General features: G+C 41.2%; 1 protein-coding gene across 4 annotated transcripts in view; it reads right to left on the bottom strand.

Moving 5' to 3' along the window:
• Window positions 1-27,467, bottom strand: part of MAD1L1 (mitotic arrest deficient 1 like 1) — a 352,399-nt gene that overhangs the window by 290,830 nt on the left and 34,102 nt on the right. For all 4 annotated transcript variants that reach the window (XM_036392627.1, XM_036392628.1, XM_036392626.1 and 1 more), the window contains exon 10: window positions 23,851-23,937. In XM_036392627.1, the coding sequence (XP_036248520.1) occupies window positions 23,851-23,937 (87 nt within the window). The remainder of the gene's footprint in view (window positions 1-23,850; window positions 23,938-27,467) is intronic.

Genomic DNA, 27,467 nt, shown 5'->3' with positions numbered 1-27,467 from the left:
AATGTGCATCTGACATGAGAAAGGTTTGACTGAAATCAGTTCTTCACTGTGGAAAAGCTAACTAGCACCAAGCTGTTCCAGGCACTGAACAACAGAAGAACTGGAGACCTGATGTGTCTGCATGAAACACTGTGTATTTAAAGATAGTTACAATCTGGATCTTCAGAAAAAATGTGTCATTTAATTGTTATGAAGGGAGGAATACATTTATATCCACCTCCACTGAGTTCAACTCTGCACTGCATTGATCCAATCCACTCTGGACTTGGTCTGCTAAATGCCAGCTTTTGATGCAGCTGAGCTACTGCAATCATCCAGGGAATACACAAAGCCATTAAGTACATACCTCCTGCATTGTTATTTTTACCCAAAAAACAGAAACAGAGGCTTAATTTTATACAAGGCCTTCGCATCTGGCAAGGAAAGGTAAAACCTTTGAAAGGAAAAAAGAAAGGAGAAATACCAAATTGCTCTTTTTATCATAAAAACCCTTTGGAATCATTTGGCAAGGAGTCAGTTCTGGACTTCTTCAATCCTGTGAGGGAGATTAAAAAGGAATAAAAATAACCTGAATTAACTATACAGGATTATTGAAATCCAACAATCTCTTGGGAGTTGAGCTTTGGGCTCAGAAGAGGTGCAAACAAACTCAGCCCCAAACACCAGCATAAGAAAAACTCTCTTACAAAGCAAAAGATACAAAGCAACAACTCTCCAGAGAAGAACAACTGAGTCTGAATTTAGCCAGCACTACTATTACTATCCATCAGCCTCTCAACCTAAGGGAAACAGAGCAATAAAGTAAATATGTCAATATTTACCGAGCATTTGAAGAACTGTATGTTCTTGTGATGCAAAATTAATCTGTACTGTTTGGTCAGCTTATTTAAAATATTTAAACTCTGTCTCAGCTGCCTCATTTATGAAAGAACTTTTGCCTGATATGGGATTTCAACACTCAAAATAGTTAAACAACTAACAACCAAGCTGTACTTACCAGAGTCCACTCAGCAAGGTTTATCACTCCTTCCTGTTTTCCCTTACTACCTGCTTTTTTTATACCTAGTTGTTTGTTAGATCTTGAATGAAATTACATTTCAAACTAATTAAGATAATAACTCCTTTATGGATTTGTTTTGCAACTGAAACAACATTATACCTCTTGTCTCTGATGGACTCAGGGTATTAAGGAGCCAAAGAGTAATACAACTACCCCAGAGATAAAATGTAATGTCTTTAGATCTATTACACAATATTAAGGAAAACTAGTACAGAAGAGAGCCAGCATGCAGCTGTGTGATGTACAGGGCCTTCCCTCATTTTTGGGACCAGTTCTTTCTCCAGTGAAACTGAAAGGTGATCAAGGCAGGCACAGACAAGTACTTGACTCCTTTGGTTAAACAGCTTGAGCAAAACACACTCATTCTACTCCCACTTTTCTGAAACAAATTAGATGTGAATAATTGGATGAGGGCAAAGAAAATCCAGCTCAGTAGTGAGAGTGCTGATTGAATGTCCATCTTACAGCACTCCCACTGCAGTGACTCAACAGGGGAACATCTTCACACAAACAATGCTTTCATAGGTCTGCTTTCCAACAAAAAGTCTATTTAATTAGAAAACCTCTCTTCTTAGATCCAAGTGAGAAGGTCTGCACACATGGGCCTGAGCATCTTCTGGTAAATAAGGAGCACATCTGCACAGATCACGTTTTACTTGCTGGCTCCCAAGGATTCTGTGCTTGCCCTAGACACCACTTCAAGAAATACATCTTATTGTTTTGGAGATTCATCTAATTTAATTGCTTATTACATTTCACAAATTGCTTTTCTGGGTAGAAGTGATTAATAGATACACTTGTAGGTATCCTCCTCCAGAAGTTTGCCAACAGAACATTTAGAATAAACAGAGCAGCACTTTCATGGCTTCCCAAATTAGTGCTTCTCCCACCACTATAAAACAGTACAAGTTCACTTCATAGGTAACATTTAATCTCCAACAGGTGAGCACACACTCCAGAGCTACTGCAAGAGCTCCAGAGCCTTTTTCTTTTTTCAACACCAGAACTAGATCTGACATTAACAAAGCCATATATGTTATGGCAATATTTGGCAGCGTTCAGCACATTTTTAAGGGAACAGACTGATTTTTTAAAAGTCAGCAGTGAAAACTGGAGGTTATTTTTGGTTGCTGGCACTTAGCTCAGCTCTAGCTTCTTGTTACTTTAGCTCCCCATTCTGCCACACAGAGCAGGTGGATCCCAGGGGCAGAGGCACCAGGGAAAAATCCAGAAACTCTGGGATTGCCTCAGAGAAGTGAGACAAGCACAAGGGAGGCCAAAGGGAAGGAGGCCACAGAAGAGGGAATATTTACCAGAAATTAAAAATGCGCAAGAGGCACTGCAAGATTTTAGTAATTAATTTGAAATCAAGCTCAGTCAATCACAGGGCTCTCTGAAGGATCAAACCTTACTTTCTCCAATACCTGAACTTTTCCTGTCTTGTTTCTGTCCATGTATCAGGCCCTTGGTGACATTTCTAATGCACTTGCTTGGAATAGAAAGCAGATGTCAAACATCCCTGCTGCAACCACAGCTTTGATGTGGTGGAGCAGGCCATGCAGACATGGATGAAATGGCCATTTAGAGCCAAAGGAAAAGGAACATTAAAGATATGAGTTAAAGCCAAAGGAATTCAGTTCAAAAATACAGAGTAAATTGAGTCCACCCACTGCAATAGTCTTTGGCAATTTTCTGCTGCCAAGTTCTTTATAATTAGCACAACACCAAGCATGTTAATCCTCAGAAAAATCAATGGATTCAACTTTGGAAGACACAAAGTGAAATTCTCCATACCGAGATGCCTCTCTTTAGCTCCATAGTCATTAAGAAAAAGAGGGTTTAAGAAAATCAATTATGGTCTTAACCTGCTCAGTCACAGAATGCATGTCAGGAGAAAAATACAAGTCTTTTTAAACAGCTGTTATTGAGCAGGTCCCCTTCCAGGCAGCCCTCTCTGACCATGTTAAATTACCTTATGCACACACACATCCTCAGATACTTCTGTAATCCACAAAGCCACCTAACTAGCAAAGCTCAATTTCCTTTGGACTGTGCTTGTACATCTAATTCCTCCCATACAGTAATAAATCAAATGTCCTCCCACATCACCCTCATCAGCCCTACATTGCCCACACTTCCTCTCCCCACACTTTCTCTCTGAATCCTGTTCCTGATGAACGTGTGGGCTACAGAACACACTCACATTCGCCTTGCCACTGTCAAACTAAACAGAGCAAACCAGCTGTCTCTGCATTTGGCTGGAGTGAAAGTCATATCCTTGCTCCTTCCTTTGCACAAAACTCCCTGGCTTTAAAAGATTTGTCCCCCTCTCCGGTGTGACCCAGGTAGCCAAACTCAAAGCCCAATGAAACTACTCCAAAAATAAATTTTTCTTCTCTTCTTAGATAAAGATACTGGTCTGATCCCCTAGGAAAAATCTGCAACAATTCCATCCATTCAATTCAAATACCTCAACATCTCTGCATCTGTTTGTAAAAATGGTATTAAAACTAAAGTCCAGGACAAAAAAGTTCAATCACCCATTCTGAACAGAAAGGTTAAAACCCCTGTCATCTACAAAGCAACCTGGGCTAGTGGAAGGTGTCCCTGCCCATGGCAGGTGGTTGGAACAAGATGATCTTTGAGTTCCCTCCCAACCCAAATCTTTCTGGGATTTTATGATTTACCAAAACTTTGATCTCCTATTATCTGGAAATAAAGGTAGTGATCTCAGCATGACATTCCAAAACCAGATTGAGACTGTCCATGGAAATGAACATGCACCATGTCTCTCTGGGAAGACACTGACAGATGGATAACCCAGTTAATTAACAAAAGGACAGAAAAGCTTTGCACAGTTAAATGCCCCATTCAATTTCCATCATGATTAACAGCTCAGCTGTCAGGGTACCTAACAGCAGAATGTCACTTCCAGCATCTCTTTGGCAGAGACTTAAAAATCAAATATCTGTGTGGTCCCAGTCAATGGAATGGTTAAATGAGAACCTCCCCCAAGTCCCCCCTTTGTCTGAACTTGTTCACACCCCAAAAACTGATAACAGCCCTGAAAACAAACCTGATCACAACACTCTTCCTCAATAAGCTATTTTAGAGGAATAGCAGTTGTTTGGCCATGATCAAAGATTTCAATAGAAGTCACTAATCTTTGTGGGGTTTTTTTCCTAAAGAACTAGCTTCTTCCAGCTCTCCTGACCAAACTGTGATTATCAACCAATCTGCACCTTGTCATGTAACAGCTGGTAAAGATAAGAAACCAGAACTAAGTATTCATAATACACATCTGAAATGTGACTGTCCATGCAAACTCCAGCCCAAGCTGCAAACCCTCAGTTCTGAACTCACCATTTCTGCTGGCCCCAAAGTGACCATTTCTGATGACCTCCAGCCAGTACAGCCTCCATCTGCCTACAAAATCTTCCTGCTGCCACCTAAGTGTGATGTTCCTCACTGGAACAACAGGCTGGAGCTTGCTACTGCCTCTCTAACTATGTCCCTCACCGATGGATTTCATCTTTCCAGAAAACTAGAAATACATTTACTGCATGTCTAGGTATAAAGATTTTAAGCCAAAGAAAAATGGCATTTGAAGCAGGAGAAGAAAGAAGTTGCCTTTGTTTCCTTTCTCCTAAGAAGGTCACAAATGAAAGGTTACCTCTAGGCAACTCTTCAGCTTATGCCATTATTTGTCCCTAGCATGGGTTTAATATTTTGGCCTGCAGTGCACTAAATTATGCTTTTTCTTCTTCTACTTCTACCCAAGTCCAGTACAAAAGCAGAACTTCATGAGCCAAACCAGGCAGGGCTCCTTTAGAATTGCATGCAGATGCCCATTTTAAAAGAACATTAAAATACCACAAACATTAATCAGATGAAAATTACTGAACATCCTTCTCATTAAAAAGAGCTCCCAAACAAAAGGAGAACTGAAAACTTGGCCCAGTAAACACCCCTTGCCATTTTCCCCCCATACCTACAGCACAAATCCATCCATAATTAACTTGGTCTAAGCAATCTCATTCATTTCTAGCTTTCCAATATTTAACTAAACTACTCAATTTTCAATTGTCAACCCACCTAAATAACTTTGCCAGCAGCACAGCTCATCTCTTTCATAATTATAAGAGATATGAAGAGTCTCCTTTCATCTTCCTGTGAACATGTACTTAGCTGGTTTCCAAATACCTGCTGCAATTTGTTATCCAGGGCTGCTTCTTGCCCCTGGCAGTCTCCCTTCTGTAATTCAGTGACATTTTAAGGATCCAACAATACCCTGTTCAGTGGTAGCACAGAACTTATTTTAAGATGTTCAACTTGTTTCCTGGTACCAATGAAAGTGTTTCTTCAGCCTTTCAAACTACTGCTACATATCAGCAGAGTTTTTTGAACCACTGAACATAGGAACATTTAAAATCTTTTCTCTTCATTTGGATGTACAGCCAGAATATCCTTCCAGTTGGCTCCTTACTAACAACTGGTTTAAAATTCTAAGAATACACACTCCATTTATTAAGTGGCTTAAATGATCTACAGCCTTTTGAGGCTGGGTGAACTATTATTGCTCAGTCAGAACTTGTTCTGCCTTCCATTTCCAATCACCTTCAAGCTTAAATTTCACTCAACACTCTCATTTCCAGTTTTAATATGGCCAAATCAAGGGAGCATATGGATGTAGTAGTATTAATAAAAATGGAGACACTCTCCTCTAATGGTGTGATCAACTAATCAGAGCAAAACTCGTAAAGCCAACATAATGAAACATTAGAACAGCATTACAGAAGACAACAACCCATCTTTCAGCATTTGACAGCACTGAGGAAAACTAACTACTAATAACACATCACACCAAAAAAAGAAAACATGTTTTCATATTGAAAAAGAGTTTATGGCTCCTGGTCAGTGTCTTTCTCCTGTCAACACATTGAGTGGTTTGTTAGCTATTAACTCTCCTGTGTGTTCACCCTTAATGTTGTATTTCTTATCTTACAAACCCTATTGACATAAAATCTCTCTCCACTTTGTACTGAGTCTGTCTTCCACTTCTGCCCTATTAACTCATGTCAATACAGCAAAGGGAGCAAAAGAAAGCAGCAAAGTCAATACCCATCCATCACATTCTTGTGCAGCTGCTGCAGTGAAGAGGAACACAGGACAAAGGAAGTGGCTGCACAGGTCAGAAATTCATCTCTCCAATTAATATGGAGCACCCTGAATATTCAGAGCAAAGATCACATGCTGAAGCAGAAGCTGCTCTATCTCCACTGTGCTTTTGCAAATAAAAGTCTCTCACAAGACATCCTGTCCTTGTTTTAGGGAAATCACAAGCTGTGGTGGGATTTGCTACAGTCCCACTTCTTTCCTATGCTTTTTCTGCCCTTTTTGCAATTGCATTTCTCCTACTAAATCACAAGGTACCTCTGGGAATAAAGGAAGGCATCATCAGTGAACACTTAACTGGACAGGATGATCTCTTTTCTCTGCCAATCCCTGCACCAGTAGGAACACTAGAGAACTGAATTCAGAACAAAGAAGAAAGCATTTATCAGACAGAATAGCAGAGATTAAAGCATTTCTCCCTCTGATTGAATGACCACAGTATCACATTCCCTCTGCTCCTGCTGCTGCAGAGGAAGTGATTGAGCTCTGGCACAGGGGCCTTGCTGAGTGAGGAAGGGGGCAAATCCTCTCACCAGAATTTTAATTTCTTGCTCCTGGAAGCAGGAAATCATTACCCAATGCAGCAGAGAAATGAATGCTGCATCACGTCCAATGGTGTCCCTGCTGGCAATCTCTATGTGAGTTTCTTTCAAAGAGCCTGGATCAGGTATTGCAGACCTTTAAGTTACATGGGAGCCATGAAGGGCTGAAAGAACTGAGACAAAAAGAAAGAAATGAAAAATAGAAAAAAATGAAATTGTGAACACAATTTAAAGACAGATGGAAAGAGCCCAAGTGAAATCTGTGATTTCCACTGAGGAGCAGTAAAACACATTAACTCATCTTGCCAAAATACTTGGTACAAAAGATATTTTTTTTTTAGTACCTTTTACACACTCCTGGGCTGCACTCAATTGAGGTCTCTCAATTTCCAAGCCTCTTTTCTCCTTTCCAGTAGCCAATGTTGGGGGTCCCAGGAAGAGAAAAAGGTAAGATTCCAAATGCTGGATTGATTCCCATATGAAGAGCCTTGTGCCTCTATTGCATGGAAGTAGTGATATTAGAAAAGAAAGGTCTTATAAAATATGGTTTAGCCCCTGCTACTCAAGCTAAGTTAGCAGTAGCTTGTAGCTTCCCATGCAAAACAACCTTGGGAATGAAGAGTCAGTTAACACAACCATCTATTCTGGTAAGAAAAGTTAGTCTGCACCTGCATAAACAATAGATCTGTCCCTTGAGAATCCACAGAGGGAAAATGTAAACACCTGAATCCTAGCACATACACACAAAACAGCCTTTAATCAGTGAATGAGGTCGCAAGAATACTACCAGCCAATCAGAGTTACACACGAGGTCTGGGAAAACTGTATAAAATAAGTGATGTAAATAAAGAATGGGCTTTTCCTAGATAAAAAACCTGAGTCCCAGCTAATTACTGTTGCAACATGCCTCCTCTCCAATTCATGCTGTTCTGTGCTGAGCAGAGCCCACCTTGCACAGGGATAGGCCAGAGGCACAGCTTTCTAATGTTCTTTTTGATTTCATTTTTTCCTGCTGCAGAAATCAAGAAGTGTTACCATCTTACTGCAGGGCTTCCATACTGTTGTCTCCTTATCACAAAAGTTCCAGACCTTCTGGTGTTTCTCATGGGCAGCTCCTCAGAGCACTGACTCTTTCTTCTTCACAAAGCAGCCACTGACTCCAGTTCCCCTCTCCACCAGCCACCCCACTCTTTTATAGCATCTTCTCTCATTGCTTACAGCTGGGGCCTGTTAAAGTCAGGCCTGTTCCTAATCTTTGATAATTGGCCCAGCTGCAACTCCTTAGGAGTAAGATTACTTTCTACACTATCTTTATTTTCTTATATGCTATCCCCCTACAAAGAAGCAGCAGGAAAGTAATGCAGATTAAAAAAAAAATTAAAAGTTAGCTATTCAGATATTTGTTTGGATGCAGACAAACTGAATGAGTGATGGGATACCTGTTTTGAACACTCCAAAATAAATCTGTGCTGGCTCCCAGAATGATTAAATGTATGCTATAAAGGAATTATTAAAATAAATGTATTTAATGTGGTTCTGTGGCCAAGTTCTCTGACCATCAGATCATTTGCACAAACAAAAAGCAGACTGATTTATCACAGCCATGACTGCCAGCCTGTAAAGTGGCCCAAGTTTACATTGAGGTTTCAGGTTAGTGTGCAGAGGACTCCAATGTGCCAAATGTGCCTCAGATGGACACTGTGTTCCAACCCATTCTGCTTTTGTGACATCTTACACAAACAGGCCTAATAATTCTGATGGATTAAGGGGATTTCTGTTTGGTTCTTTTAAATGGAAGCAGCAAAACAAATTGTCCCTGTTGTTATATGGTATAAAGGATCCCAGCAAGTGTGCTCAGCCCCTGGCTCCTCTGTGGCCCCCAGGCTGTGCTGCATGTGAAGGTTGGTGTAAAGCAGCTGCTGAGATACAAGTTCAGGATGTGGGAACTGAAGCTGTCACTTGGAGAAACCATCATAAACATTTTACAGGAACATTTACCAACTGTTAAGCCATGATGAAATCAGAACAGACAAAACCACAGGCATCAGTTCTCAAAGAGTTTTAATGTCAAAAGGTACTAAATGAAGCTGTGACCCATGTGGAGATCAGACACCAGCCCTGCCACTCTCTGAAGGAAGTTTCAAAGCCAAATGCTCAACAGTTAAGAAATGTCAAACACATCCATGGAACCATCCCTCAGTCACTCCCTACCTTCCCATGCTATTTCAGCTTTTAATGCAGCAGGAGTAATTAACCTCCTGCATGCAGATGTATGAAATCATAAAGACTTATGGCTTGCAGGTAGAATAATTGCAATTAACAGATAAACTAGAGCTGCTCCTCAGCAGTCAGCTAGGAGGTTTCCCAGCTACACCACATTGTAGCCACTTATATTAAATATATATATATGTACAGCTATACAGTGTACAGAACTTGCTGAACCTTTTTATGAAAAAGAAAGAAACAGCCTCCCTCCTCTCCTCACACTTGAATCAATGCCTCAAAGCATAAACCAGCTCCTCAGATGAAAGGAAAAGGAGGAAATTTTTAACAATTAAATTCATTCTCAGCTGTGACAGGTTGGGACTTTTCATTTCTGCACTGGCTTCACAAAGCAGAAGATCCTGGAGTTGCAGTTTGAGCCTCTCAGTGACTTGCAAGCATCCTCCCTGAGCTAAATGCAGTGGACACTACCACTCATTTCTTAATTTTTATGACCTACTATATTAAAACCAGTTTAAATGTAATAAAGTCTGCAACATTTACAGCTACAAAATATGGGAGGGCCATAAAATTAGCCAAGCATAAAAGTAAGGGAGTCTTAAGCATCCTCTGCTCACTTTCCAGTGACAATATACACAGAATTGGCATGGACTAAAAAATCAAAAGGAATTTGAATTCAAATTAGAATTCTAACAACCTTTCTCCTGCCTGCTAGGGGCTCAAGGGATATTAACACACACAGACTCACTCTTCTGCATTGTTTCCTCAGGTTTTCATTCTCACTTTCTAAAATTTGTTTATCAAAGTGGTGATCTGAAATATTGATGATTTACTCTCCTACATGGCTTTGCTCAGCTGCAGCTGGTTTGGCAGTAATGACACACTTTTTCCCTTCACACTCCACCCCTTTTCTGCAGAAGCTGGAGTCTAAAAATGTAGTTTTTAGAATCACAGAACATCCTGAGTTGGAAACAACGGACAAGGATCATTGAGTCCAACTCCTGGCATTGCACAGACACCAATCCCACCCTGTGCATCCTTGAGAGTGTTGTCCAAACATTCCTGGAGCTCTGGCAGCCTTGGGGCTCTGACCATGCCCTGGGGAGCCTGTTCAGTGCCTGACCAACACCTGGGCAAAGAACCTTTTCCTGATATCCACCCTCCAGCTCCCTGACTCCCAGAGCTCCAGCCACTCCCTGGGTCCTGTCCCTGTGCTGCCCCTCAGGAGGAGCTGCAGCCCCCATGAGTCTTCCCTCACTCTCCTCTTCTCCAGCTGAATAAACCAAGAGATCTCAGCCACTCCTTGCATGGCTTCTCCTCCAGACCTTTCACCATCTTTCACAGGTTGCTCTCTATTTTTTTCCTCACTACATACCTTTAAAATGTGTAAGGCAAACCAGCAAATCCACAGCAAAGCAAAATTCTGAGTGTCATAACAAATCCCTGTTGCAGTGCCAAAACAAAGCTGTTCTCACAACTCTTCCTGTCTCTCTGTCATTCCAACAGTGCAAGCATGGACTGTGCAGGAGACTTGGGCAGCATCTCTGCATAGTGGTCTATTCCAGGACCATGGAATCTTGCCAGCTTCTTCTCTTCCCAAGGAGGGTTCCCACTGTTTTCTTAGTAGGATGCTGTTTGATCAATGGGATACAAAGCTGATTGAAGCAAAACAAAATTTACCTCCTTTCTCTCATGTTTATATTTGATAGAATTCAAAAAACTCTGTTTGGGACATAGGCAAAAGCTTTAGGATTTGCAAGTGACATGAATTGCTCTTTGAGAAAGCCCTGCACAAGCAGTGACAAAGACATGCTCTGGTAAATTCTGTCACAAGGTTTGTTAACTCCCACCAGCCAGAGGACAGATTGTGCTGACTTGCTTAACATTACACACAAGTCCTGGGTCAAAATCAGAGCCCAGAACAAAATTGCTTCCAAAGGTCCAATGAGTTTTGAATGTTTCTGCAGTCCTGTCTTACAGAGGTCTCTCAATTTCCATCCAGCCTCTCCCTCATCCTCTTTAGCTGAAGCAGCTCTAACACATTAAAAAGCACCACATCATTGACCACAAGCAGTAACACTTGTGCACACCTGGGGAGAACATAAATAACATTTACTGTACTTCAGAGAGGCTCCAGCCTAGGTCAGGTGTAAAAACACATCAGACACACATTGCTTACACCATCAGCCTCCTTCTAAGAAAAGCATTTTTACAAGCCCTGGTTCATCTCTGCTGCAGGACATCTGTTGGTCCCAAATTTTCTGCACTTCAGCTGACCTCCACATAGGCCTCTCCTGACACAGTGATGAGTACTGAGGGGCATAAATCCCAGTGAGGGAATATGTACATGGTTCTGTATTGGTAACAATCAGCCAAGTCTCATGGATTTTATATGTCCAGTGCTCCCATGTATCAAGACTGTGCTTCAATATCTTGCAGCAGAGTCAATGATGGTGGTTTACTTCTTTGAAGTAAGGTAACTAGAGAAGGAACTTATTCAGTAAAAGTGCTGTGAAAAAACATGAATTAAAAAGTACCTTAACTGATCAAACATGGTACCATCTACACTGAGTTCTTGGCTTGATTCACTGCTTTAAGGACAAGAGGAACTTCTTCAAAGTCTGTACACATTAACAAAAGATGCCTCTCACTTTATTTTTAAAACATCAAAACCAATGAAGTCAGAGGCTGTCTGACCAGGACTGCTGGGTTTGCAAGGAGAAGAACACAGGAACTTCTGTCAGCCTCAATGACAGCAACATTATCCATGGGAGCTGCAACAAATCTGCTCTCTCTTGCTCAGTGCTCATTCAGGAATTAGACAACTGTCTCCAGAGGATGGGAAAGGAAAAACCCCTAAAACTTCATCCACTCTCACTCCCCTATGTTCAGTTCAAGACCTTCAGCATTCATTCAGAGAAGATGTGACATATTTATTTCAACACAACATTAAAAAAATCCAAATTAAAAGCTTGCAAAAACTGAGGAATTTCTCTCTTATATGTGGCTCATATGTTTGAAACAAGGCCCACAGTTCATCATTCATAAGTTTGCCACCGAGCCAAAAATTTCACAAGGGAGTCAGAATGAATTTCTGGCTCCTCTGCCTTTAAGTATTAATGAATACTTCTGTAAGTTCAAGAATGGCCCCCATCCTTGTCCATACACTGAGCCCTCACCTTCAAGCAGCAGCTTGGAGAGATGACTGACACAGCCTGGGTGCTCATCTTCTCCACCAGGAAAAGCTCTCCCTGCAGTTCAGAACAAGCCTGTTATGAAGTCCTTCTGAGAAAGGGCACATTCTGCAGAGAGCAGACCTGCATTCTGCTTTGAGGAGATGACTGGAATGCATTTTCCCTCTGCATAAAGACATTTCCTTGGAGGCATCAGCAATCCATGTAAATAAAAGGTTTCCAAAAGGTCACTGGCAATATAAAATGTAATTAGCTTAAAAACAACAAGTATTTTTAGGCACTACTCTGCCCCAGGTTATCTTACTATTACTTGGGGTTTTATAATCACAGTTATTATCAGCACTTTTCCCCCCCTTTTGGAAGTAATCAGGAAAGAAAAAACCTGACAAATACACTGTTAAAAGACATCTTGTCACTCTCAAATAGGAGAGCTAGAGACTTACCACCCATGGCTGTGCACAAACTGCACATCATGATTCAAGGTAACACAGCAGCAGGTGCACTTGTATTAACAGGACACAATTAAAAATAAATAAACAAGTTAATTACGCTGCTGTTAAGGCCAAAATTGACAACAGATTTTGCCATGAGCACCAACATCCCACTTGGTATCTGCAGCTGGCCTTCCCAGAGTCAGCAGAGCCCACAGCATTCACAGCAGGGCTCAGGGAACAGTGACTGATCCTAGAAAGTGTTTGGACAAACAAAGCAAAACTCATTCTGCAGTCACTGTATTGGCAGTTCAGAGTTGCTGCTGCACCCGACTGCCCACAGGAGATAAGTCAAACAATATAGCAAAATTATTTTATTGACAGTTCAGAAAACAGTATTTTTGGCTAATATAAAATTGAAGTCTGAGTCCCTTAACTGCAAGGCTGACACCCCAGTGCTGAGTCAGTGAAGCACAGAATTTACTGGGATGTAGCTCCAATAAAAACATGACACACACTATTTGCTTTCCATAAGAAGAAAGTGCATTTTGTTGATGGTTTGTCTTCTCCAAGTACCCAAGCCCTGCTATCAGAACAAACTGGACAGTCACTTTCTCATGGGTGCTAACAGCTCTACCATCTCCTCTGCTTCCTGTCCCAATCACCTTCTCTCTCAAATTGTCCAATTGATGAATCAAGTTAAACTCAGAGCAATTGTTCTCAACCTGCATTTAGCTGCAAGGCTTTTCCCTCTCCATCAGATGGGAGTGTTGGCTGTGTGCCCACACGTGTGTCTGTCTGCTAATCCTATCACTGGGGCTAATAAAAGGCATCACTGCTTCTCACAAACCTGGCTCTGCTGAGTCTTCTCTGAATCATCAAAATGCACTCTGACTCCAACAAGCTCCAGTTCTCACACCAGAGCAAGATTTGTAGAATGAAAAGCAAGGTTTAAGACCCAGATGAGCAAGGTCAAGTCAGTAAATTGGGAGTGTGACACAGGCAGACAAGCTGTGCTGCACTTCTGTCCCTGGTGGCACAGGATTCAGCAGGAGGGGATGGGAGCAGCCCTGCTCCACACTCCCAGCTGCCACAGAAAGAGATACAAAGTGATTGCAGTCCTGCACTTTAAGTAGATAAAGATGCACCAACATAAATGATGCTTTCGGTTTTAAAAGGTCAATTAATGTATTGTCTCGTTAATTTTTACCTCTAATGCAAGATGCACAAAGAGGGACTTTTTCATTAGGATAATCCATGGAAAATGTGCTGTTTAGTCAGTAGAGTCCCATTAAAAAAAAATAAAACCTCACAGCTTTTTTTAAAGCATACACTCTATGTTATTAGTTGTAGATGCTTTGGACTCTATGTACTGCAACTGCCATAGGCTAGATCTGATAATCTCTTATTTGTACAGTCAGAAAGGGACACATTTTGGTTTATTTCCATAAATATTTCAAAAGCTTTCTCTGGCTGAGAAACAGAGCGCCTCTTCAGTAGTTATTCCAGTCATAAGAATTTGATTGTTGTTGCTTGAATAAAAGGAAAGCTTGGGGGATTTGTTGTGGGGGTTTTGATGAGATATTTTTTGTGTGTGTTTTTTGTTACTGATTTCCATCTCTTAACAGTGAGAACATATTTTAAAAGTTATTAATATGGACATTGTTTTAAATATTGAAAATATGCAAAAACAGCCCATACATAAAATATGACAAGGAAATTACATTTTGCTGGAACACTGTTCTAAACTCCAACAGATCACCATGCCCCAGTTTGCTTTCTGACCACTCACCCAGCCCCAACAGGCCCTCTGAATGTCACATCCCACCAGAGGTTAAGGGAAAAACAAAACAAAAACAAGCCACCAGCAACAAAATAGCTGTACCAGTAGGATGCATCCCCTCTGAACCCATCTCTAACTCTATCTCCTTCCTAAGGAGGGACATATTTCTGCAACAGAATGACTGCACTGAGAAATTGTCAACATTTCTTCCGAACAAGGGCATGGCTGAGCCACTACTGCCTGAAAACACACCAAATACTGTTTCAAAGAGAGGCAGAGAGAGGAACTGACTATAAACACATTTCCCTTCTGTGATGCCCATGCAAGAACTAAGCAATTGGTATGACTTTGGGAATTTAAATATTAACAAAAATTAAAAATTCAATACATTTCCTTCAACAACAAATCTTGTAGACAAGGCTGGAGAAAGGAGGAAGTGCCAGAAAGGCACAAAGACATCCAAGATCTTTCCAATATCTAACCTAAGACTTTATCAGCACCATTTTCTAAGAAGGCCTTGCCTTTACTCCTCCAAAACAACTTCTCCTTCCTTAACCAGATGCATCCAATGTATCTGATGCTTCACCAAAAGCTGCAGCTGGGCCAGGAAGATGCCCCGAGGGTTGGAGCACCTCTCCTACAAGGACAGGCTCAGAGAGCTGGGGGTGTTCAGCCTGGAGAAGAGGAGGCTCTGGGGAGACCTTATGGTGGCCCTCAGGTGCATGAAAAGGAGGGAGAAGGACATTTCTACCTTTTATATGGGTAGAAATAGTGATAGGACCTGGGGCAATAGTTTTAAACTGGCAGAGGGCAGGTTTAGATCAAATGTTAGGAAGAAATTCTTTACTCAGAGGGTGGTAAAACACTGGGACAGAGAAGCAGTGGATGTCTCATCCCTGGAGGTATTCAAGGCCAGGCTGGATGGGACCCTGAGCAACCTGGTCTAGTGATTGGCATCCCTGCCCATGGCAGTGGGTTGGAAATGTGATTTTTAAGGTCCCTTCCAACCCAAACCATTCTGTGATTCTGTGATTCAAGCTCTCCACAGGAAGAATTTCTGAAACAGGCATATTCACATCAAGATGTTCTACAGCTTCTTCTCTTTCCTTTCACTTGTAACATTTTTTAGCTAATTGGCTCCAGAATTTATAATGCTGGTGACAGCAGCCTGGCTGTGCAAGGCAGAGGAGGTGGAGGAGGAGGGGAGGGGAGGCAGAGCAGCTGCCAAGGCTGCCGGCACCATCTCCTGTTCTCAGGCAGTTACTGCAAAGCCCAGCCCCAGCCTGGGATGCTGATGCTCAGCCAGGCAGCTCAGGGGATCTTATGCTTAGAAATATCACAAGACAACTTAGGAGGTTTTATGCAGACTCCAGAAAAAGCAGGAATCCAAATATGAAGTGCAGCTAAAACCACCGAATTTTGAAAAGGAGCAAATTAAGCAGCCAAGGAGGGGGGGGGGGAATGCAATTACAGCAGAAAAAACTGAGTTTCACCATTAGCATTGCACAATAAGAAGGTTTGTCAGGCACCGGTTTAGCCTCCACATGTTCACATCCGTCAGCATTTCCATGATAAATCCTAATTTTCGCCATTGTTGATCACATTGAACTAAAACTTGGTATGCAAGTTTTTAGCACAGATGCTCAAATAAATTATGCACATTAGTCATTTAACTTTCAGAGCAGCAAGAGAAAGCTGCTTTTTGGGAGGGGGGTTGACTGCAATTTATGACAAGTTTTTTTTTTTTTTTTTTGCCTTACACAGCTAAAAAAGACAAGCAGCTCACTTCTTGAATAAACTTTCCAAGCAGTATGTCTTTTGTATAGATGATAAAACTTTGACAGTAGGAGAATATTTATGAGTAATTAAAAATGCCTTCCCACCACCAGCAGTGATATACCTTCAGTATTTTGCTCTATATATTCACAGGTGCATGCAAGCAGCCACAAAGAATATTAAACACATAATGAAAATACCAATAACAGCAGCCTGAAGGCAGCAGGCAGCAGAGAGGATGTGATCCAGATGAGAAATTGTTCAAGAAGCAGTTAGTTATGGAGCTAAACAAAGTGTACATGCAGATATGATCAACTGATTGAGACATCCCAGGCCAGACAATCTATTTTTCAGACATAACCATATTCTGTGCAGTATTTGAACTGAAACCACTTTACAGCAGGTTAAAAAATCCTACAGAATTCACATTTACCTTGGTAAAATGTCTCAGTGTATTCTGGCTGTCCTCATCAATCTGCTCAAAATAAACAATATCAACAGCACCATAAAGTACTTTAGAAAAATCCATAGTCTGTTTCAAAACTCCTGTTATTACAGCAACTACAGTAGGTGTTCAAATAAATGAGTACAAAAAGACAGAAAATTCATTCTGCATTCTGCCACCAATCTCCCTCTGGCTTCCCATGACTGCTCAGGAAAGCTGTCCTGCAGTTCTAGCATTACAAATTAAGAGACAAAACTGTTAAACACAGCCTTGCTTGACTGTTGATGCCTTCTCATGAAACAGTTCAGGAGCCACAGCCACCACAGCCATTTTAGGATACTGTATGGGAAGAAACAGATGTGCATTTGGGGGAAAATGGAACAAAAAATTCTCAACAGCTATGAGCAGATAGGAATTAATGTTTATTTGCCTTAAAAACAGCGATGTGCAGAGCAGGCAGGATGCAATGTTTGCTTTCATTCATGAGGTGACAAACTTGTGTCACTGGATAAAGTGACTCAGCACCCAGGAAAGCACTCCAGAAACTGAGTCCAGACTTCCTGGGCTCCAATCATCTTCCTCATCTATGGAACTACCCTGGTGGCTTCAACACCAAAGATATCACCAAACTGACAGGCCCCACTCTTTCCAACTCCCATCACATTTTTCAAGGCATACTGCCATGTTGCAGAGGAAATAAAAGACAAATCCTAAGAACTGGAAATCTTAAAGCACTACAATTCCCAGAGCTCTATACCAAGCTTGGCAGCAGGCTGAATATATGGTTTTACATAATACTACTGGTTTCAAAGTAGAATATTTCTACTGTACTGCTGCCTACTGCACAGCTGAGATTACAATTCCTCCCTTTGTGTTCATATCACAAATATAACATGGATGTGGGGCACTCTGCCCATCAGCCTCCTGTAAATCATTAATTTGATCATAGCATCCCTCTGCTAAGAAGGAAAGAATAAGAATAATAATAATAGATAATAAGTTTTGACTTCTAATTACTTCAATATCTAAATATTCATTCTGGATTCTGAGAACTCTGGACTAGTATTAAGATACATCTATTTCATCTAGAATTTTTAGGAATTTCATTCTCACAGAAGTGGAAGATTTATAGGGTAGATGTGAGTCATGCACAGGAAAGAAGGAAGGCAGATTTCTCCTTCCCTAAGTTTTACAGTGCAGTTCCAATCACGGTGTCTGCTGTACCACACACTACCAAGAACAGCCTGTGCTTCCTACCAAATTAGCTGGTTATTTTTACACATTTTTCTGATCAATAATGCCTACTGCTACCAAGGGAATGCTGAATCAGCATCTCCAGGTGAAATGAAAGCTAACATTCATTCCAGTAATAAAGAGATGCACAGACATCAGGGATGTTGGCGGGAATACTCAGGGTCAATCACGACCCTGGAACAAGAAGGACTATTAAGAACAGAGTTAAATACTTTCTACAATTATTTTTTTTTCATCATTAGAAGTGATCAGAGCACTGAACAGAGTGCTCTCACAGATTATTCTTGAATGTTCTCCCAGGAGCACAGTCAAATAAAAGGTAAGAAACCAAGCCCTAATATTTGTACTGGTTTTGCACTCTACAGCCTCCACAGAGCTCCAGGGTATCATTATAGCTTTGTCTATCCCCTCTAGGCTGCTTTTTTTGGCTTTTTCTACATATTTTCTTTTTAAATACAGACAGAATGTTCCATGAGCTCCAGAACCAAAGTTGCCTGGTTTCCTGTGGATTTCTCTCTCTAAAGGTGACTCCTGACTCAAGCAGACTTCCTTTTCTCATACCAAAATGAGAGGAAACATGAAAAGCAGGAAAACCATGCCAGCAACATTACCGTGGTACTCTCAAATGCCATGAGCTTTTGGCAAGCATGGAATAGCAAAAATGATGGATTGTGGTGCTGCCAGGGTGTGAGGCCAGAGCTCCCTCAGTGCTGCCTGATCTCCAAAGGAGCCTTTCTGACAACAGGACATTCCCAAGGGTCTGTTTGCCTGCAGGGCTCTGGTCCCTGACATGACCTCAGGGCATGGCCTCAGGATGGAGATCTCCTGCAGATGGAGATCTGACTGCCTTAAACTTGCTGGAATTCGTGATTTTTGAGACCTCCACCATCTGCCAAGCTTGACAGAACACAACTTGCAAGTTCAAAAGTGTAGGGTAGGCACAGACAAATCTCATCTACATACACACACAAAGCACAGTAATAAGCCTCACTTCCTCAGGAAATCAGACTAAAAATGGCACAATCATGAAAAGCAAAGGTCTGGGCAAAATCCCATGTTTTTCAAATTGGAAGCATAAGTCAATGTCTTGGCTAAATTATTTTTTGCTTTCGTATTTTCTGCTAACTATATGATAGAAAAAAAAATAGAAAAGCTTTGTATCTACCTAATTAGAGTCATGAATAACCAGATGTTGCTCTAGAAGCTTGCTATATGAATATGTAGATTGGTCACTTAATGAGACCCTATTGAGTACCTTCTGGTATAGAAGTGCAGGAAGGATCCATTTTGCAGAAAAGGAAAAGCAGCATCTACAGTCATTTCTTCATCATCTCACTCTGGAAAATGAATGCAGAACCTGCCAGCAGTTAATATTGCCCTGAAGCACCGTGAATAAACATTTGTCTGATATTAGGTACACAGACACCTCCATGTATAAATCAAGGTGCAATGTGCCATATAAATGAACAAAGGAAGAAAAAAAATCCCTACCTAATCTTATATTAGACATTAAGTGCTTCTTTTGATCAAAAAATAACTCATAAAGCCTATTAAAAAGCTAGCACTTCTCTCTCTGTCAGATAAAAGACACTTCACTGTAATTAAACTTCTGTCCAACTTTCCAGAAGATTAGGGGAAGAAGTCTGACAGGCTCTATTTGTTTTTGTGACTGACATTCATTGGGACATCCAAGGAAAAGAGAGGTTGGGCAATAGATTTACAACACTTCTGATCTAACAGCACTTATGAAGATGGACAGTTCTGGGCTTATCATCACTCATTCTTTTTTTTTTGTTTAAAAAAAATCCCTGCTGCCCAAGTCTAAAGCATTTTCTGTTCAGTTTGCAATCTACATTCCCTGGTCTTCAATGGTTTGGGGTTTTATTTCATTTTAAACAACAACACACACAGCAGATTGTTTGGGTAAATCAGTTTTACATGATTTATATGAATACAGGTGGTAAACAACCAGGTCTCTTAACAGAACTCCATGAGCTCTTGCAGTAGGAAAATTCTTTTCCAAACACATTCTCTGTGTCCCTTTTCCCATATGAAACAATATGTCAAAACACATGGCTGGGTTTCTGACACAAGGTGATGGGAATAAGCCATCAGCTCCAGGATCTCAACACCAGAACCAAGGATTTATTGCTCTTCCATTTTCCCTTCTGTCCTTCATCCTGCCCAGAAGCAACTTCACCTATGTATTTCCTTGTATTTGACCTTCCACAAGACATCTCAAGGTCCAAAATCAATCCTGCACTTAGACCACAAGAGCAAAAGTAGAAATGATCACGTTGGGAGGAGCCACAAGTAACCATTTTCATAGCCTGTCTTTCCAAATGCAGCAAAGCTCAAGCCATAATGCAGCATCATTCCTTCACGTGAGCCATCTCATAGGACAACGTTTCCAATTCCAGAATACTTTGCCAGGATTGTTTGAGGAAATCTCTCCAGAGAGACCAAATATGTAGATAGGAAGCAGGCACAATAAATATGCAGCTTTTCTCACTTTAAAAAAATATGATGTATATGAGTATAATTGCTACATCATTTCTGCATCAGAGAAAAGCTCATGAACCACTTGGCTGACTTTCCACATTCCCAACTACAACCACCAACACTTTTCAGTGTACCACACCTACAGCAGTCACAGCTGGAGGGGAAAATGGGCTTTAACTAATGGTGACTGCATGGTTAAAGTGACCCACTAATTAAACACCTCCCTTCCATCACCTTTCCCCAAATAGCAGAACAGGTACAATTCTTGCTATCAAAGTGGCCCTGAGCAATCTTCTTTTGAGCTTTTGAACCTTTGGATTGTTAGCTTTGCTCTGCAGTTAAAAAGCTCCAGGACACTTCCTGCTGCTGCAAGTGTAATTTACTCTATTTATACGACTTCTAGCAACACACCCCAGAGCAGCACTGAGAGTCCATCACGCACGATTAATGGCACTTTCTGCTACATTACTCAGCCATCCTGAAGTTGCCAAGAGAAGTGAGTTGCTGCCCATGTGTTCAGTGCTAAAGTGACCCTCCTCTTGCCCCATATGCTGGCACCACAGGAAGGTTTTCTCCCCTTAGCAAAAATAGCAAGCTCCGAGGGAGTCGACACTACTCAGACGTGTAAACAATCACTGTTAAAAGAAATTGATTTCAACCTACTGCTCAGGAAATTCAGTCCTGTGGTTCTGTGTCTAAAAGTGTGCAATGTGAGTGATGGAGCAGATAGGATATGCATCACCATTTGATCTCTGGGAGGCCTGGAGACACTGGCAATTGCACAGGCTACACAAAACACAGATTGCAGTGCAGATCCCCACTCAGGGAAATACCACTGCAAAAATGGGTTTATAGTGATGTTGTCTCTTTGTGGTGGGATCATCTCTATTGCCTTTTAATTACACAAGCACTGGCTCTAAAAAATGCACAGTAATAAATGGAAAGCAGGTCAAGAATGCAAAAATGAGAAAAAATAAATTTTCTGTTTAGTGAAGCCATTCGGAAAAGGTGTTTATCAACCATAACTCCCCACTCTAGATCAACTACAGGACACTGGAAGCAGAAATAGCAGCTGGCAAGTGCCTACCCCAGTCACTGAACAGTGTGGGAAAGCATCACTGGCAATACAAACCAAGATGACTGCAGTGTAAAGACAGAGAGAGAATAATCAGCTTGCAAACCCCCCTCACACACCTTCCAGGCACTCTCCTGCCTGCGTTTAAAGGTTGGTGATGAGCACACACACACACACTGCACAAAAACTCAACATCTGCCAGGTAGGGAAGGGAGCCACATAATGCTCTTTACCATGACACTCAAAAATCTCTTCTACTGAACACAGTTTTGCACTGTAGCAACAGGTGAGCCAGGATTATCTGTGATTCTCTCCTTTGTTGCCATAAAAATAAATTCAGATGCCAACTTGTGATGATGTTTTCTTAAGTATCTGCCAATTCATTAATTTTAATGGAGAAAACTTAAAAGTTCTTAGGGCAGACACCAATTTTGTGGTGTTTGTACTGCACAGTGCTCTGTACACACATAACCACTGATGTTATAAATCAAACATTGCACTATCAGCACCAAAGAAAACATATTTCAACTAAGGGCAAAAGAACCTGTGGCTGAAAAAAAAAAAAAAAAACAATAGAAAGCTGAATAAGTGCTGGGCTTCATCACTAGAGGGAGGCATGATCACATATTAAATTACTCTAATACACAGACAATTCCGAACACAATTATGAAACAAATAAAAGAGAAGACCATCAGCTAAATCTGGAAAAGATTTATGGAAAGGAGAAAATTAGGTTTGCTTCCTTAACAAGATTTTATTTCCAAAATCTCAAAACCTTCTGCTGAGAATTTTCAAATCACTTGTAATGAAAGGTTTTTAAAAATTTATCTTATTACCTTCTTTTTAAGACAGAATAAGGTATGTGATAGAAGAAAGTCAAAATGATCAGTTTCAGAACTGACACATCAGGAAAATGTTAGAATTTTAATTTGAGCAGCTTTAAAGCCCATTTAACTTGAAATCAAAAAGTAATTTTAATCATGTTTTTATTTTTATACTAAATTGGCACAATTATATCTAGATGAACAGGCACTACCAAAAAGCTGCTTTTTCAACAGACATTTCCCCTTGGCCATTAATAAATTTAGAAAAAGAACTTCTCTGAAGGGCTGTGAAAAGCAGCCTAAAAATAAAAACCCAAATCTATAACTCAAACACTACCATCATTCTTTTATTTTATCATTTAATCACTTGTGGGTTTGAGGGTTTGCCTGGTTTATTTTTAATATACAGAATATCTTTTTTATATTGGTGAGATATTTTTTTCTCCCCTGTAAACTTCACAGATAAAACCACACAATAATTTGGCTGGCTCACTCCTGGGAATTTACCCTTAGCTAACCATTTTACAAGTGACTAAACAGTTTCATTAACAGCAGCAGCACAGCCAAAACTTTTTACCACCCTGCTTGAATCCTGCCCATCATTAGGAACGTGGAGCCCAAAACAGGATCATCAGCTACCTCAGGAGACACGTCAGGAAATGCTGCCCACAATAATCTAAGTGTGCCCACCCAGAGCTCAACATGGCACTGACTGCTCTGCATTCAGCATTTTTACACCAAAGGCTCAAATTCCCCACACTCCTGTTGCTCAGCAAGGCAGCCACAAACAGTGCAAACAGTCCAGGGTCTTTTTTGAAAGACTGAGGTATTGCTTTTAACAAGAATGGCTCGAACAGAGGGCTCCTAATGTGTGGAGTTAAACAGGGAAGCAAGAAGAAGTGCACTGAGGGTGAGCAGCACTGTCTGGCATGCTGTGGAACTGTGTTCAGAAAGGCTGTGGAACCAGTACAGACTGAAAGTTTAGCTCTGGCAAATTCATTTCCCCATTACACATTGACTCCCACAGGAGGGCAATGGTTTAAACACCCTCATGTTTCAAACACACATCTCCCTCCATAAACAGGCTGCTCCTCTCAAAGCCTGCCAGCACTTTGCCAGCAAAACTGCAAACATCCTTTTCCTTCACCATCTCTACAACCTGGTCCTTTTAGCAGTCAAATCACAGTCCTCAGAGCTCCTACTCCCTTTCCCATACCCAGATGGATACTTGGCACTTTTTGCTTTGTGACATTTCCTTTCCAGATGAAATGGTCTGGGGAAAGCAGCTCATTTCCCCTTGCAAACATTCCTAACATAAAGCTTGATTAACTCTTCACTGCATCACCCACAGTTATTCATCTTTTTCTTTTTTTCTTTCCTGCAAGGATATCAGTAAGCAGAAAGGCCTTTATCAACATGGGAAAGAATAGAAAATGGCACAGAAAGAACATGGAACATGAAGGAAATATAAAGAGCTGGTCTCCCAGTTTGCAGCCCTTGTTTCCTATCTCTGGGCTTTAACATAGCAGGGTCTTGCTACCAGCATTCCCTCCTGGAGTCACTCACCTGTTCATCAAGGTGGAATTCTGCTCTTTCAGGGCAAGCTCCCTCTGCTGCAGGGCCACAATTTGCCTCGAGAGATCATCAGGTGTCCTATGCAAATAAAACAAATAAAAACTTTTAATGAATCATCGGTTGCAAATCTATATTGCACACACAGCCATGGAACAGCTCTCACCAAAAGCAGCCAAAGGTGATTTCCTGGGGCCAAACCTGCTGCAGTCCCTTAGAACAACACAGAGCTGCACCTTGTCCAGCTCACATAAAATCTAAAGCCATCACAGTATGAGCACAGCGTTAGTAGTAAGAGGGGAAGAAAAGGAGGAAATAAATCAAAATGCAGACTGTACAATTCAACAACTCTGGCTACTGCTGAACACTCTCTGAGAGTGTAGATGTTCATGTACATCACAGGTGACTCAAAGCAGTGCTCCCACAGAGTTACCAGTGTGCTGACTTCAGAGTCCTTCACACACACCACGACTCCAGAGCCACAGGAGAAAAAACCAGGATCCCTCAGCTCTGGGTAACACTTCAGATATCACTGATAACCTTTCCTTGTCAAAGAGATCAGAGATTTTTACTGACCCACTAGCAACAACTGCATAGCTGTCAGAAATAGGTTTATTTTTTCATCAAATCCAATGACAAATGTTTAAAGGTAATGGAATGGGATCAAGATAACTCCAGACTGGCAGTTCCAGGGACCACATCAACAGCCTTTGCAGGAGGAAACTGCTCTTTCAGAGGCCTCTCTTTAAGTCATAAAAATAAAAAATTGTCTTGAGCCATCAGAAAGGTTTTCCCACCCTAAAATAGAAGCATCTATAGCACACTTCCCAGAGGAAAGGAAGCCGAAAAGTTTACCCCTGTATGAACTGGGTCCATACATCCCCCTGCTCCACCAAGATGCACCATCCACAAAGGGGAAGAGTAATCCAGACCCTGAAAGTGCTTTTCACAGGGAGCAAGTGGGGAGTCAGTTTTGCAGCAGTGAAATCTGCAGACACACAATCCATCATGTGCCCCAAAAATCAAGGTTCCACTGCTGCTGGCAGATGAAACCAGGCCTGGTCAGAGTCTACAGTATTGAAATACAGTGCTGGAATGAGGCTGCTGCCACTCCAAACACTGAACAGGGAGAAGTGCCTCAAGCTTGCTCATTGGATTCTGACTGGATCTAGGACTAGAGAAGCCCTTTTTCTGATGAAAATATTTTTCAGGCAACTACTCACATCAAAAAAAAGGCATTGCTTTTTCTCTTTAATCATCTGTCACTTCCAGTTGAGTGAAAATTAGTTAAACGCTGAGTTGGTGCAGATAGGATTCAATTTTGGCAACCCCAGCTAAAAGATTCCTGCATTTCACTTCCAGAATTACAAACCTTTATCCTTCCTCAGCAGAAAATTTTGAGGCTTCTAACACCACTTGTGTTAGATCCAAGTCTTAATAGTCAATATACAGTTAAAGAGATGGAAATGTTCTCCCATCAGACAACAGAGGCACAGATTGAAGCAAAGGAATCACTCAGGACAGGACATCACACTCACCAGCCAAGGGAATTATGAGAAGAAACCAAGACACAGCCTGGAGATGGCTTGGCTAGAACATCTGAAAACAGAATTCTGTTAGCAGAAACAAGTCAATTTTAAGCCAACATGCACCTGGATTTCAAAATGTGTTGCAGCATTAAATAACATTTCAAAATTTTGTAGCTGAGCCTGAAGGGATCCTTAACTTGAGCAGTTCACCAGCTCTTTACTGAGAGCTACCAATGGCTGGGCATCAGAGGAGCACCAGGGAAATGGACTGGGCACACCTAAGTCTGTTTGGCAAGAAAAAGCTGTAAGCAGACACAATGATTTCCACAGGAAAAATCTTTGTACAATGTCAGGCCAAGTCAACAAGGCTCTGAAAAATGCAGTTGTAAGCTTCTAATAAATCACCCAAATACAGCAGATTTATCATAAGCACAGTTAATATCAGGCAGCTCTCTGGTCATGTTGAGTGCCAGCCCTCAACGCTATGGTCCCTGCATCAATGAAATAATTTCACAGATTCTTTTTTTAATGTATAAAACAAAGTGTGTCTGCCTTGATTTTTTTTTCTCTTTTTTTTTTTTTTTTCCAGAAATTCATACCATAATCTATTAGGACTGAGATCAGGAACTGAAATTAATCCAGTAGTAAAATGAGAGAGTACAATAAAACCACAGATTTCTAGTAATGACAGCTCCTGACCGATTTCCAATAAAAAACAATCGTCCTCATCTGCTCAGACATTCAAACCAACAATCAGCTTCCAATCTCAGTTCCAGCAATTGGCAGCTTTAGGTTTACACTCAGTTCTGGACAATGTTTTATTGGCATTAAATAGCTTTTAATATTTTTTTCTAAGTGGAGCAGCTTAGCTACATAACAGAAAACCAAGCCCATGGGTATTAATCCCCTGTAAAGAAAAGTTCATTTGCTGTAACACTAAATCATATCAGGTGATCAGAGCCAAAGACACCTTTGCATGCACTCTGCTGTCCCAAGTGAGAGGTTTCAAAGCCTGGTTCCAAGGTCTACACCCTATCCTGAGCATCAGTAGTTTGGCAAAAGCCAAATTTCCACAGATCCAAGCAGAGGAACGACGCTGCGTGCACAATAAAATTAAATCAAAGCTTTCCATTTGAAGAGAATTGGTCAAGTCCCAAAGCACTGCAAACAGCAACCAGCTGTAACCAGGCCTCCCATTGCACGAGTTTCTGCAAACAATGCCATGCAAAGAGAGAAATCTGTCAGCATCCCAACACACAGCAATGTGCTCTGGCCTTGACAGCCTTGGCTGATGTCTATAATTTTTGCTAAGCTCTGCCCACTCCCTGTGGAACAGCTGATATCAAAACCAGCACTGGAAAGCCAAGGAATCTGCTTTAAGAGGTTCTTTGTGACAACACAGCTTTCCAACACTACTGGAATCACCATGTCTTGTTGAGGGAAGTTTGAAACCCTGTCCTGAGCCAAACAGAGCCAGAAGTCCCTTTCTGAGAAGCTGAGCACTGCCACTATGCTCTGCAGGCAGCTTTCTTCCCCAGGGAGTAACCACCAAAAACCCCACACCTTGTGTGCACCAGCCATGCACAAATCTGTAAAGGGACCAGAACGGTCCCATTCAGGGCAGTGTGTTATAAACCTGATTCATGTGCTTTGTAATCATAAAGTGCACATGAACAAATGAAAAAGGGACTTCCAAACTGCAGGAACAAATCCCAGTTCCCTCCTCCTGGCTAAGGCACAAGAAGGTAAAAGCTAGAACATTCTTCCTCTGTCCCACCTTCCCATCCTGAAACTCCCTAAAGCAAAATTCATAAAAACAAACTCTTAAATTTAGGTCTAATTTGGACAAGTCTTTCTTTTGCCCTAAACAAGCAAATTAGTCCAGCAGTTTACATCACACTAAGGCAGGAGGGAGACAAAACTGCTGGTAACCAAAGCTCTTTGCCTTCCTTTGAAGCATAGGTGATTTTAAAAGGCACAATTTAAGAATGATGAAAACATAAAACCATTCAAATGGTGAAGTGAAAAATTACCTTAATGGGATGTCCAACCAAGTCATACAATGACTTTAAGTGCCCACTG

Source organism: Molothrus ater, chromosome 16, assembly GCF_012460135.2.
Source record: "Molothrus ater isolate BHLD 08-10-18 breed brown headed cowbird chromosome 16, BPBGC_Mater_1.1, whole genome shotgun sequence".
In the NCBI taxonomy this organism is placed as follows: Eukaryota; Metazoa; Chordata; class Aves; order Passeriformes; family Icteridae; genus Molothrus; species Molothrus ater.
The sequence above is the reverse complement of the archived record's forward strand: the minus strand, read 5'-3'. Positions and strand labels throughout refer to the sequence as shown.